The sequence below is a fragment of the Pygocentrus nattereri genome, chromosome 17, assembly GCF_015220715.1.
Source record: "Pygocentrus nattereri isolate fPygNat1 chromosome 17, fPygNat1.pri, whole genome shotgun sequence".
NCBI lineage: Eukaryota > Metazoa > Chordata > Actinopteri > Characiformes > Serrasalmidae > Pygocentrus > Pygocentrus nattereri.
Genome location: NC_051227.1, coordinates 33,923,977 through 33,939,109, shown reverse-complemented (window position 1 = coordinate 33,939,109; position 15,133 = coordinate 33,923,977). Strand labels below are relative to the sequence as shown.

The 15,133-nt window shown below is 40.6% G+C and overlaps 1 protein-coding gene across 4 annotated transcripts in view; it reads left to right on the top strand.

Moving 5' to 3' along the window:
• Positions 1 to 15,133, top strand: part of tpst1 (tyrosylprotein sulfotransferase 1) — a 59,917-nt gene that overhangs the window by 18,156 nt on the left and 26,628 nt on the right. For all 4 annotated transcript variants that reach the window (XM_017694788.2, XM_017694789.2, XM_017694787.2 and 1 more), the window contains exon 3: positions 12,062 to 12,260. In XM_017694788.2, coding sequence (XP_017550277.1) covers positions 12,062 to 12,260 — 199 coding nt within the window. The remainder of the gene's footprint in view (positions 1 to 12,061; positions 12,261 to 15,133) is intronic.

Genomic DNA, 15,133 nt, shown 5'->3' with positions numbered 1-15,133 from the left:
TGCTGATGATGTATTTAGAAGGTGGGAGGAACTTTTTAAAAACTGTTTAGTTTTCTCATTGCAGCCGTGTAAGTGCATACAGTGTGTTTAAATCGTCAGTAATATGGAGAGGGAATGCATTACTTGAATGATTGAAATGACTCATCAGTTCAGGAGGATAACTAGCTAAAGTCAGCAAGGAAGGAAAGCCTTGCTGGATTACTGTTCAGATATTGTACCTCAGATTGGCTTCTTTTCTCTGGCAGAAAGAGTACAAAAACTTGTTTCTAGTGTCCATTTTGTGCTCCACGCACACACACACACACACACACACACACACACACACACACACACACATATATGAGCATATCCCAGCAGTCACTTGGTGGAATTCAGGATACACCCTGGACAGGATAGAATAGAATCAAGATAGAACTAATGCTAATTAATGCTACTACTGACACCACAGGGATTCCTAATGGTTGTATAACATTTGTGAAATGCATGCTGGGCAATGTAGTGAATGAACACAGATGAATGAAACATGATTTCTAGACTGTAGGTTTCACTGCTGATTTACAAAATATTAACAAACGTATTAAAAGCTAGTTTTAGGCTGGACTGCCCCTTTCATGAGACTTTTAAAATGTACAGAAACATTTATCTTCTGTACATCTGCAGGTTGAGAACCACTGCTTTGCTGAATACGGCTTGTCAGTTTGGTAATCTGCCAAAGGTGCAGAAATGTGGAACGTGACGCATGTTTGAGATCGGTTGAGTTTGCTATTGACAGATCAGATGAGTTGTGGCAGGATCCTGTCAAGTGTAAGTGAAACATGCTCTGTGATACATGGATGGCATGCAGTAATGCCTGGCAGTCTTTTCAATCAGGAGAAATAATCTGCAACACACTGAGACCATCTGTACTATGCTTGCCGAGGCCGGGCCTAAGAGGCACCTCTCCTTTCCACGCAAAGCAGTCAGCAGAACATGCCTGCTCTAGCTGTAATCGCACTGCAGTCCTCCAGGGGAACTAAGGCACCATAGCTCATTTCGGAGAAGGCAGTGATATGATTTTAGGTGGAGGGGGGAGTGCCTGCAGGGCTTTAATGGCTGGTGATAAACACGGAACCCCACCCAAAATCCCAGAGGGCACTTGGAGAAAACAGTCCATTAAATTTGGCCCATAACACCTGCCAGAAGAGTGCTTCTTTCTGCTATGCACTCGCCCCATTGGCAGAAGGTCCCTGTCTGCGGGTGCCCATCAATCAGCTCACCACACCAGCCAGACCCAGAGGCTCTCTAAGCCAAGACATGGGTCTGACCATTAGCATCAATTACATGTACTTGTTTTTTTTTAAAGATGGCAGAGATGTGGCCATCACTTGGTCCACAGCAGCTGTGGGACCCTCTTATCTTCAGGAATATACCACCCTGCAAAAAAGCACTAGAGCACATCATGAATAATTGACAAACAAGCAGAGGCTATTAAGCATTGCTCAACCAGGAGGATCTTCACATGACCTTACAACGTGTGTCCTTCTGTCTTTATGTGCAGGGTATAGATGACGCTTTTTTTAACCTACAATGTTCATTTTGCGTTGATACGGTGATCAGCAACTTTGTCACTTTGTCACTGCATGGCAAAAACTGTAACTTTCACTATATCTGTGGTAAATATGCCCACTCACCTCCTACAGTGCTGCAGTCTGTAGAGCAAAAGTGTTCAGGTACAGGAAAACTCTCTAAAACAATCTTAGCAGAGCTTTCGCAAAAATTCTATTCAAACTACTGTCAAATAGTCCCTTTTCAAACTTCTGGATTCGATGCAATGAAGGTCATCGTAGTAGGAAAACATTACAATAGCAATGTGAACTAATACAAACTTTCACAGTAGAGGCAGCGTTCCATTTTGCTTGAACTAGAAAGAACTGGGGCACTATAAGAAGGGACAACAGGATTTAATTCTTTATATTTGAGTGCAGCTGTGTCATCAAGTTACACAGCTTGGTGTAAATACATTGTTACAGTGGGGCAAAAAAGTATTTAGTCAGCCACTGATTGTGCAAGTTCTTCTACTTAAAAAGATGAGAGTACCCCAAAAGACAATAATCTCTAGGATTGCACATTCAAAATCGGACAGATTGTTCTTTTGATCTTGGCAGATCTATGTTGCAATTTCGTGATGTAAATACTGTGTGGCAGATAAGAGCACTCATGCTGTAGATGTACATCACCCATGTATGTGTGGATGGGTCCTGGCATGTTCGTATATCTACAGATGGAACAGTCTGTTATTCTGTAACTCATGCTGGAGTGGCAGAAGACCTTGCCGCGCACTGTAGCTTCAGATAACCTCCATTTCAAGGTGTCATATGGCTGCTACTATTGTAATGGATGTCTCTGACAGTGGCTGTGTTAAATTATTCCTCTCATCTCTTTACCCACAGCGCTCTCAGACACGTTGGTGATTTGTGTTGTCTGTTTAAACATTACTGTACGTATGGGCTGTGGGTGGACAGGATGAAGACTGATGATGCCCTGTCATGGCCAGACCTTGAGACTGTGAGTGGGCGAGATATCAGCCTTGTAACTGGACCTGTGAGCTCCTGCATTTTCCAATAACCAAAAAGTTCACTAGAATGGAGGAATCAGACGGCTGACAGCAATCACGTTGACAGTTTGCCAGCTAATGCTTGAGGCCACCATTACAGCAACAGTGTGAGCAGTGCGTGTCCTGCTTTATATCAACAACTCATCTGTTCTGTTCCTGAAGTCATCTCAGACCTGTGCTTTTGGATTGCATATGTATTCATTCAAACGCCACCTCAGAGGGTGTCAGTGTGGCCTTGTACATTCATGCCAATTAGCATCAGTCTATTGAAAGGCAGGCGGGCTCTCCATTTGTTGGCCATGGCAACGGCGGAAGAGAGAAGATGTTATTTTTCTAGAGAATGGCATGACTCATCAGCTGCAAGGCTGTCAAGATTCGCTTTAGCTCTCTGCCACACTTATGTGTCTCTATCTTATTCCATTGCTCAAAACATCGCTTTAGTGTGAAACTTTTTGTCAGTTTCCATTAGTGCTGAATAACTTGAGCTGCATCCTTCTTAAAGAAAGAGGGGAAAAAGCAATCCTCCCTGTTCTGAGAAAGAAAGAAGTCTATTAATCATGTAGGAAGTGCCGAAGTGCAATTCCGACGTAAATGGATTATTGAAGTGAAGCACCACATCGGCCAGGGACTTGAACAATGAAACGTAAAGCGCCGCTTGTTTCCAGTGTAAATGGACTGCATGGTGTCTGGGGAGAAGGCTGGGTCTCTAGCTCTGGAAAGCTGCGTGTGAGGAGAGTGCCGGGCAGGTCCACTCACTAACAGTGTTGCGTGATTTATTGAAAGTTCAATGCTTTTTCAATACTACAACATAATACAGCTTTCTATACTTTTGATTCTTTCTGAAATAGGACAACACTTCATTGATATAGGTTTGTGACAGGAACAGGATGCTCTTATCTGTGTAACTGCGTGGTGAATAATGGAGATGAACAGTCAAAACGAGACATCTGTGGTGGAGGTTTTTTATTTGTTGTCTTTATTATTTTCACATAATAATAATAATAGCATGTGAAAATAATAAAGACGACAAATGAAGATGCAAGGAGTAGAGGTCGTAAAGGTGGATGACTTCAAATATCTTGGGTCAACCATCCAGAGCATTGGACAGTGTAGAAAAGAGGTGAAGAAGAGGGTGCAGGCAGGATGGAGTGGGTGGAGACGGGTGTCAGGGCTGATGTGACAGAATGATAGCAGCAAGAGTGAAAGGGAAGGTCTACAAGACAGTAGTGCGTCCTGCTATGATGTATGGTTTGGAGACTGTGGCTCTGTCTAAAAGACAGGAGGCTGAGCTGGAGGTGGTGGAGATGAAGATGCTGAGATTTTCGTTGGGAGTCACAAGGCTGGACAAGATTAGAAATGAGCAGATCAGAGGGACAGTGAAGGTGGAGCAGTTTGGAGATAAAGCCAGAGAGGCCAGGTTGAGATGGTTTGGACATGTGTTGAGGAGGAATAGTGGATATATTGGGCAAAGAATGTTGGAGATGGAGCTGCCGGGTAGAAGGAGAAGAGGTAGACCTCAGAGAAGGTTTATGGATGTAGTGAACGTGGACATGGAGATGGTTGGTGTGAAAGTAGAGGAGGCAATGGATAGGGCAAGATGGAGGCAGATGATCTGCTGTGGCGACCCCTAAAGGGAGCAGCCGAAAGAAGATGAAGAGTCTTTATTATTTTCACAAAGCATGTACCCACTTTTTCTTTGGATAATTTTGTAACAGGCCCAAACTCTGAAGCAGACATGGGAACAAACACAGTGATAGCATGTGAGTTGATGTTGAATCTTTGTCAAATAAAAGAACATAATAATGATGCAGTTCAGTAAAAGCTGTAGCTGTACTGTATTGTAGTCTTTAATCTGGCCATAGAATTGTAGTTCATCTAATAGGAAAGAGCAAAATTGCAAATCTCATAAAAACTGTACTATCCAAGTCCAATTTACGTGGCTGCTTAGCATGAAGCTGTTTTGAGACTTTGAGTAGTTTTCCCAAGGCTTGAGGCTGAAATATACACTGCAAATTTTGTATGTGCATGCTGGCTTTAGTGGCACAGAGCACCCCACCTCCCCAAGTGTGTTCAACCAGCTCAGCTCAACAGCCGTGTTTCACAACCAGTCACATCTTAGGTACAGTAAATGGGGTATTAATGTAGGATACCACATCAACCAACATCTTTAAAAGTTCAGTTATGCTCATGTGTGGAAATACTGCCAATGTCTGTATGAAATAAACAAAGAAGGTTTTTCTAAAACCAGCAGTAAATGAGTTTTTACTGTCACCAGGGGACTCCAAAACTATGACTATATTGTATTTCCTTATGTCACTGTTGATGTTCCCATCAGAAGATACTGAATCAGGCTGAATTATACAGTAATTAGATTTATTTAACATTTGAAAAGTTGTATGTTCATGGCAAAGACTAAAAATAAGACATGCTAATTAGGATAAGAATTACAGTATTGTTCTGTGTTTAGTCCAGTGACTTTGAATGCTCAGAATTGAGTGTTGTGATAGTTCACTTTGTACTGTTATCAAAGAAACAAGGAAAAAAATATGGAACTGTGACAAACCCTCTAGCTATTTTCTCATGTGAGAGTGAGCCTGAAACAGGCCAGGCTGTGATGAAGTCATATAAAGAAAACAAAGCCAGAGTTTTTGATGGCCTGAGCCATGATCCAAGAGGTTTTGAACTGCAGCACTGGAGAGTCTGCTGGAGTGACTGAATGTGGAGGAGGAGTAGCCTGAGTGAAAGGAGAGTTGTGCTTCAACTCAGGCCGGCCAGCTCTGTGAGTACGAGTGCTTTCTGAGGAGATGTGACGAGGCAGGCGGTCACGCCTCCTCCTGAGCTCTTACACACATATATGCATAGAAACACACAAACCGCAGCATGAGTCACCACAGGCCTAACCCTAGTTCCTTACTCAGTGGAAAGAAAGTGGAGAAAGCACACAGTAAGGGTGGGCAATATGGCAAAATTCTAACATTTTCATGTTTTTCACCGTATACTATAGGTGTCATGATATTTAGTGTTTCTGAGGTTTGCTGGCAAGTTGAATCAAAGGAAACACACCACTAAAACAGCAGTGCTGAAAAGTGTATAAATCTGGATAAAATATGGATATTATATGGATAATGAACTTGGGAGGTGTGGAAAAACATCCCTGCAGATTTCTTTAAAAAACTGAAAGCAAGTCTCTTGAAAGAAATGTGAGCTGTAACAGAGACGAAGGGTGGACTCACCAAGTCCTCAAAAATCTAATTAGGTTTAATTGTTGGGGCTTTTGTGTAATTTAATAGCTGATTTTGACTGGAAATGAAATAAGTGAAAGGTGCTGTAACAGTACTGTACTTGTTCCTATACAGTTGCAGTTACACTGTTGTTGCTGATATTGTTGTTTACAGTCTCTCTATAATTGGTCTAAATCTGTCTTTTTATGATACTTGGATTTGTTTACAGTTCTACAAGTATCGCTGATACTCATGTTGAGAAAAATATCCTCCTCATATTGCCCACCCTTAGTGCACAGCCTTCTGGAAATGAAAGCTCCTGGGCCTCTTGCACGAGAGGAAGAGTGCGTCCTGTTCTAGACCTGCTGGGGCCGCTTAGTACTCCATCCATGCAGCGTGTCTGTGTGAAGGGGCTGCTCTCTGATGTTGAGCGGCAGGGCTTGCTGGATATCCCCAATGCCTTGGCTGCAGATGGGTATTGACTGTCGTAATCTGTTCCCCATCTGGTTCTAGTCTTCCCTACAGTGGGGGATAACAAAAGGGGGGGGCTATGAATTCAATAGTTGTGTCTGGCTCCAACTAAGCCTTACTCCCTAAAACACATAGCAAAAGGGAGGAAAATGAATACATAGCGTTCCTCTGAAACACTTTTCCGTTCCCTGTGGTAAAAGGCCAGCATAAAAACGTGGTCCAAAATGAATCTGCTAATTTTCCCTTTCCTTAGCTTAACTGAGACTTGTATAGAGGACCTTTTCCTTTTACCCTTCTCTTTCTCTGATTCATTTCAGAAGTCTCAGGAACAGTTGAACTTCTGAATGTACAATAATGTTGATGCCTTGTGGATATTAGTAGCTTAACACAGCCACACTGGTGTTGGCAAACATTAGAATTAATGTTTAATAAAGTTGCATTTCCTTGTTATCATAGCTGTGCTAGGTGATATATTTAAATATATCATTGTATCACAGTCAGATGATAAGTTCAGATGTAATCACTGTTTTCCTTAATATAGAACCAATTTAGTTGCAGACACATGCATAAAAATAATAAATATTTATAATATAATATATATTATAAATAATATAAACTAATATTAGATTTTTTTTATTGTATTCAAATTTATTGTTTGAAACATGTATATATATATATATATAAACACAATATGTTTCAAATAATAAATATTAAATATTTAGAAGTCTAAATGACTGAGAAAGCTCTATAACATTCAAGTTATAATAAATTTAACAGCTAGAATTCATCAAAATTTAAATGTGACAGAGAGCTTGAACAAAAAAAATTAAATAGATAATGAGAGAAAATTATTTATCATTTAATATCTCCTTCACAGATTTCTTTGAATATTGACTAAATGTAAAAGACCTTTTGGCAAACATTCTGTAATATTTAAATATACATAGTACAAGTTTGTAGTGTTGTAAACAGTAAACAGTTTTGTATATACAGTAACAAGAACAATTTAAGTGGCAAGTGCTCGTGAATCTTTCATAATGTTTGGTTCTGTTTTCATCTCTAAAAATGACACCAAATGGAAAGGTAAGTAATGTATTCCTATCAGCATGGCAACAGGAACTCCACACTTTTATGGAAAAAAATTATTATGAACATAATATAATGAATAATATACATCACTACTAGTATACTGGTATGGACAGTATATCAGTTAGCAATTCTAGGTGGGCTCAGAACACATGTAGGCTCACTAGATAGTAAACGAATTGGCTGCATTTGTGTTGTAGACATCACAACAGCTTGGTTGGTAAAGAGATCTGAGTTGGTAAGTTTTACTATAATTCCACATCAAACCACTCTCAACGACTTTGTTCACAAAATGATTGAATTATTGCAGTTTTTGAAAGTCCATAATATGTGTCCATAATATGAGTCCATAATATCTGTAATCGCATCGATAGAGACTGATGTACACATGGAAATATCACTGTGGGCCAAGTATTTTGATGAGTCCAAGCCGGCATAACTTCAGCATGTGTTGCACGGCCAATCGATTTTCTGGCTGAGGCCTGGCTGACTTTAATTTCCTCTCAGTGCAAATATTAGTGGCACTTAATCCACATCCCACAGCAACCAAGGCCCTGATCTTGTGTTTTTTTGCCCTCTAAACGAAAACCGCCGTTTGTTGGTTCATCCCCAGCTTACTGAATATTTCATTTTAGACAGATCAATAATTTACTATGGGTGTGTAATAATTTGTGATTCATTTTTAATCTGCTTGCAAATTTGCTTCCACAAGATTTCATGTTGAAGCAAACCACACTGTAACCACAGTAACGCTGTTGTTTGGCTTGTACTATTTTAAAATCTGTGACATGAGCAGACAGGCATCTGCCTACACATAATATGAGCTTGTGCAATTACGAAAATTGCAACCATGTTATAAACCTACAGATTCTTATTTGTATAAGCTAATGCTGCCTTTCACAGTCTCTATAAGGACTGTAGCCAGTTGGTACAGTAGCATTATGGAGACTATTGCTGCCATTATCATTATCTTAATCAAATCTGAGCATGTGGCCCATGAAATGTGATGCGTGGTAACAGGGGGGATGATCTCAGAGAGTGAAAGGCCATTCATTCAAACCATTTACACGCCACTGTAAGTGGAGAGAAGCTTGGAGCATTCTTTAATTTTATCTTGCGATCCAAGTATTAGCTGGATGCAGTAAGAAGAACAGTAAAGCACCGGGGCTGATCTGTCTGCTGAGTGCCTGCACATCTTAGGGCATTTTCTCACTTTGCCTGTTTCAACACTTTCTTGCGATAGTGTACGGTAGATGCTTTGTAGATGTTTGGCTTTTCCTTAAATTGCGTTCAACTAAATAACTATAAAATTCCGCGTATGTTTTCCCTGACACTGACTCTACTGCTGCATGTACGTGTTGCTGGTTCCATTGCTTTCATAGGAGCAATTCTCCTGAATTTCACACTATTAAAAACACTATGGAACGCAAATCCAGCCAAAAAGGAAATGAAAATGAAAACAATAAGATGTAAATGCAAACCTTTTTGCCATTTCTTTTTCCAAACATCTGCGCAAATTTCCTGCCAGAATTGAAAATGAAATGAAATGCCTTCATTTGTAATTTCAGTTTTCACATCAGCACGAGCCGTTTGTGACAAAAATAAAAATAAATTGAAAAGCTATTTGTCATTTCATTTTAGTCGTTATTCTGTTTTTTCACAGCCAAATCTGAAATGAAAAAGCTAACAGACAAAAGAAAACACAAACTTTGGCTTTGGCTTTAATCGTGAAAAGCAGAATACGTGTCAAAACTAAAATCAAAATGCAAATTTTACTGTCTTATTTCTTTTTCATAGCGATTAGCTGCAAATCTGACAAAATTAAAATGAAAATGCAAAATGAATAAATCAACAGCAAAGTGACCGTCTGTGATTCCGTGTTCAGCGCTGACGCGCTTTAACAGTCAGAATGAAAGACAAATGAAAGCGAACATCAGCGCCACCTGCTGGAGATTCACTTTTCATTTTCCACTTTTCATTTTCTTTTCAAACTGACCAACATGCAAATATATGTTAATTAGCACTAGGCGGGGCTACGGGGTACATATTATGACACGTATTCTGCCAAAGCCATAATGAAGTTTGTGTTTTCTTTTGTCTGTTAGCTTTTTCATTTCAGATTTGGCCGTGAAAAAACAGAATAACGACTAAAATGAAATGAAAAATAGTTTTCAATTTATTTTTATTTTTGTCACAAACGGCTCATGCTGATGTGAAAACTGAAATTACAAATGAAGGCATTGGATTTGCCTCCCGTAAAACACTGCAGTGTGTTTTTAAAAACATTTAGGTTAAAATAGTGACTATCACCATTGCCCCCCACATGGGCAGAAATGGTAGAAATGCTATCACCATGACAATGTTTACAGGGCTTCGCACAGCGGCTGTGTACCGTCACCACTTCTGTTCAGAGGAGTGGAACGACGGTTTTTAATGCCAGCATATAAACACAGCATAACACTTCCTTTAACCCTAACTTTAATCTCACAACTTCAAAAAGTTTCACAAAGTAGTTTGTTTACAGTTTGAAGGGTTAAGCTGTAGGAGACCATCAAAATAAAATGTGTGCAGTGTTTCAAAATATTTTATACTACATTAATACTACTTTTCTTTGTGACAGATTCATGATTTGTATGAACTGCAAAAGATAAACTGATTCTGACATTTTCAGTTCTGATTTGGGCATCTTTCACATGTGATACGGAAATCCGATACCTTGTGAAAAGTCAGATTGGTACATGTGCAACATGAACTCAGCTATTTTAAATCAGGTTTGCCTTAATGGCAGTTAAAAAAAACTGAGAGAGAGACGCAAAGAAAAGAGGGTTCAGACAAGTCCATTGTTTATTCAGGATATACACCAATGAGCCAAACCATTATGGCCTGATCTGCTGTTGGTCTCTGTGTGCCGCCAAAACAGCTCCAGCTCGTCAAGGCATGGACTCTACAAAACCTCTGGTGGTACCCCGTGGTATCTGACACCAAGACATTCGCAGTGGATCCTTTTAGTCCTGTATGTGGTGAGGTGGCGTTGCAGCAGATCAGACTTGTTGCAGCTGATCCCGCAGATGTTCAGTTAGATTTAAATCTGGGCAATTTGGAGGCCAGAGCAGCCCAGAGAATGCTAGTCATGTTCCCCAAACCATTCCTGAACATGGTGTGGGAGAGTGTATTATCCTGCTGAAAGAGCGCACTGTTTACCATTTCCATGAAGGGATGTACCTGGTCCACAATGTTTGGGTTGGTGGCAAATTGATGTCTCTGACATGAATGCCAGCGAGCAGGGATGCCCAGATCATACTCCCGACACCAGCTTGTATTGTTTTCATCGTCCATCCTGGTGTCATTACTTCCCCTGTTAAACAGTGCACACGTAACTGGTCATCTGTGTGACGTAAAAGAAAAACGAGACTCATTGGACCAGGCAACCTTCTTCCACTGCTCCGAGGTCTTATTCTGCCCTTGGCACTTTAGATGGTGGACAGGGTTTGGCATGTGCACTCTGACCGGTCTGCTCTAATGCAGCCCCATATGCAGCTGGGGGTGATGCAACATGTCCTCCAAGTTTGAAAGAGCAGTTTGCACAGCTCATTTCGATCTCACATGAAAGGAGTCTACTAATCTGAAAGAATCATAAGAGGAGAGCTCTGTTGCATGAGCATACTGGGATAAAGGTTCTTTGCACATGCAGGTCAGTTTTGGAGCATTTTACTAATGTCAGATAGAGTCCACTTTAAAAAGATAATGTCAGTGACCAAACAAAATCAGATTCGGGCAGCAACTCGAATTTCAGCCATTTTTATCTGTGGTCTGAGTTCAAATGAACTTGTACCCCTCTAAAACGACCCAAAACAGAACAAACGAAGCATGAGTCAGCAAGGGGGAGTCTCGTTCTGCAGGGGCTGCAGTTCACACACACCTGATTTAGCTCGTCACTTAATAACCAGGTTTAGTTTGGTGTGTTTGAGCGGGGAAATCACCAAACTGAGCTGGTTGGTGGCCGTACAGGACATTTTCTCGTTTTATGTTTGCGTTGAGATAACAAAGTGTTGCCCAATCCACCTCACATTTTGCTTTAGGTTTGCTGTACATAGACAGCTTCAGTTATCTGTCATCTAGTTGAAACAAACAACTCAGAATGTGGCTGCCAGAGCGGTTGTCATACATAGATAAGTATTTCCTCTTGCAAAAAACTGAAAGGCAGGGGGTACATTAGCACCATGTTGCACTGTCACATCAATGTGAAGAAGTTCAGGCAGAACTACACGACCACACTTGACACAATGAGAGTTCTAAGCTGTGGTATGAACAATTTATGTGACATCGACACGGGAACCAGAAAGAGATCCCCTTTAAAGTTTAAAAATGATTTCTCAGTGTTGTTGTCACATTTGTTTTGTTGTTTGATATTTGAATGAAAGAAAAATTGATTTTTATTTAGTTTGTGACACAAATCATCATTTTGACCTAACAGAAATGGCATCCCACAGTAAAGGCAGCATTGTAGTTCATTACTATAGTGATAGAAAACATTGGAGCACACAGTTACACATTTTCCACACAGTTATACTTTACTATGGCCAACCTGGACAGCAGATTGTAATAAATTCACTGCTACATTAACAAAGTCTGAGCCAAGTTTGGCTCATTTAAAGAGAACTGCATGTGAAAATGTCCTTGTGTTCTACAGGGTGGAGCGCTCCACAGACCAGGTGATCAAGCCAGTCAACGTGGAGGCCTTGTCCAAGTGGGTGGGAAAGATCCCAGTGGATGTGCTGCGGGACATGCCGGTCATCGCACCCATGCTGGCCAGGCTCGGCTACGACCCCCGCGCCAACCCGCCCAACTATGGTCGGCCAGACCCACGCGTTCTGGACAACACTAGAAGGGTGAGTGCCTAAAGCACCTTAATACGCTCCAGATATCCTCTCCGTCACTCAGACTTTCAGGGTTGTTAGGGAGGAGGTTGTTTACGAAGGTTGTTACACGTAATGTACACTCTTAAAAATGAATGTTCCTAAATGGTTCCTAGTTTACACATACATGGTATAGTTCTTAAGACTGCACTAATCTTATACTAAGTATCATTACTGTGAAGTCAGCAAAATGCTGGATTGGGTATCGAAGGGAAAAACTAATGTATTTGAACCAGTACAGTCCATCCTGAAATGCACTGTATGATGTTTTCAGCTAGATATGAAAGGAATTGTGGGCCGGACGCCAATATCTATCATTTTTCATGCACCTTTCTGCCCGTAATGATGCTGAGGCTTAAAATTTTAAGTGTCTACATCTTTACACATCTCATTTCCAAAAAATGGTTCTTCATTCAGTGAAAGATTCTTAATGGAACCAAAGGTGGTTCTTCATATGAATGCTTTGTTGGAATCTTTATTTTTAAGAGTGTAATGTTAAAACCGTGGATTTATACTTGAGGGTTCTTCATAGGTCTTGTTCTGTTAGCTTGTTCATCTCCAAAGCTGGATGAATGCTTGCACAATCTGCTGAATACACAGAGCACATTTTGGCTTGTACTGTTTAGCACATGAGTCCTTGGCACTGCCATGATCATACACACAGCATTGAGTGATTAAATGCCAGGTGTAGTTATTAGTCTGTGAAGCACTTTATTCAAATCTGGAAGAAAATAGTATAAATGGAAGTTTAAGGAGTGTAAGCTCACTTTCTGATGACTCAGTGTTCTGACTCAAATATGTACAGCACATTCTGGAATGGACCCAATGCAATATGAACTATATGTATATAAAAAGGGTTTGAACACTGGTGTATCAGGTAACAGCTCTTAGGATCATGGGATTTCATGTCTCATCTGCAGAGCCTATTTAGCGTTTATATTTATCTGCAAATCCTATTATTAAAAGCCAGTCACGTTCCAGCAGGCCTGGAAGGACCAAAGAGTTTTGTTAGGTTTTATGAATTCAGATACTCTTTCAGTGATGCTATATAAGAACATTTGCCAAGAAGGGTTTAGATGTAAAGCATTTTGACAGTCTGGAGTTGAATTGGTTTTGAAGGCCTAGTTGCTATTTTGGCATCATAACTCTGGCGTACGTTGACATGGTGCATTTTATCCCTATCTTGTTATTGTTTCCCCTGTTATTGATTCCTAATAATTCTTGATGGTTTGTTGGATGTAAGCCCACTACATTGCTCTCAAGACCTAATAGTACACTTCGTTATGAAATGAGAAGAGACGGGGAGGCCATTGCAGTGTTAACATTATTTCTCATTCATCAACTTCCATTATGGATGTGTCCTCTCTGATGGGAAGCTTGCAGATATGGATATAAATGTACAGTATGTACTGTGTAAATGGACACCGCACTGTAGCTCATCTCCCCCTGCTTATTTTCAAAATCAGCCTCCATTGACTAATTCTGTTTGGAGTCAGTTTTCTGTTTAGAAATTTTAACGTTTAGTGGTGAGACAGTGTCTCTAATGGCTGAAAGTGGACAGTATGTGCGGCGAAAGTGGATGGAGTGGTCCTCAGTGTCTCGCTGTGGTTTTTTTTCCACAGGAAATGTCTCAGTGGCCTTGTAAAGGAGCCTGGAGCCCTTTTATACATCAGCAACTTTACACCGACTCCCTTGCAGCTGCTCTTGATACGCTTCGGTTAATGACCAAATCATATGCTGAACTGTGGACGAAAAGAAGAGAATAAAAGCCGTTTAATGCCCCATAAAAGCTCATAAGATATATCCAAATAGCTTCAGGCTCTGTGTGCACCTATAGTGCAGCTAGGTTATGTACTGCTTTGATTTAAAGGGCAGGGTAGCGGCTTGGGCATGTATCTGTGGAAAGATGTGTGGCCTAACATTTTTTAATTCACCTTAAAGTTAAGCTTGCTGGTTTGTCACACTGGCCAGGTGGCCCTTGTCATTCATCTTAAAGGGCTGATACCAGAGTTTTCTCCTTCTCTACCAGGGTTAAAATAGTGAAGCATTACAGAAGAAAAATGCATGACTTGAAGGAACCATTTCACTTAATGATTAGACTGGAAAGCATTTTTTAGTTGTGCCTTAACCACAGACTGCAGAATGAGGTTAGCGAGGTTGGGAGGGGACCCCTGCTGCACCCTTGCATCTGAGTCAGTCTGCTTTTGGAGCCAAGAAGGGCATGGACTTCCAGTTGCGGCTGCTCTTGCTGTTAGCACAGCGCGTCAGCAGGGCTGGCATCCCTGGATACGGTCTGATAGCTGTTGTTATCCTCAGAGTGGGTCTGCACAATATAGACAGAATACTAACATTACATTGAATTGCTTCTTTGTTGTGACCTTGCAAAATGCATTGCTGAGTCAGTCATGTGATATGGTTTTAAAGAAGCGTTTTTTTTACTACATTTGTTTTTGTTGTATTCTATAAATACTTTGGTTCATGAAAACATCCACAGAAACACTCATCTGGAGCTGTAATTGGTGTGTTCAAAGCACACAGTTAAAAATCTCTGTGACTAATTATAGAAGTCTTTTACATGTTGCAGCGAAGCAGTTATTGCCAAGGCTGTAAAGTCAAGAGTCGAACTGAAGAAAGAATCAGTGTGGCTTGAGTATGATTTTGAGAAGGATGCTTTGTGCTGTTGAGAATGTGGCTAGTTTTCAAGGCGAGCAGAACCAAGTTCATTATTTACCATAGTACCGGTAGTCATTTAAAAACACAGTATTCAAAAGCATGGCCACGGCTTTCAACATTGTTAGAGCACAGTGACCTTCAGTTGTGACAAGCCCCCAGGGTCAGTTTATCAA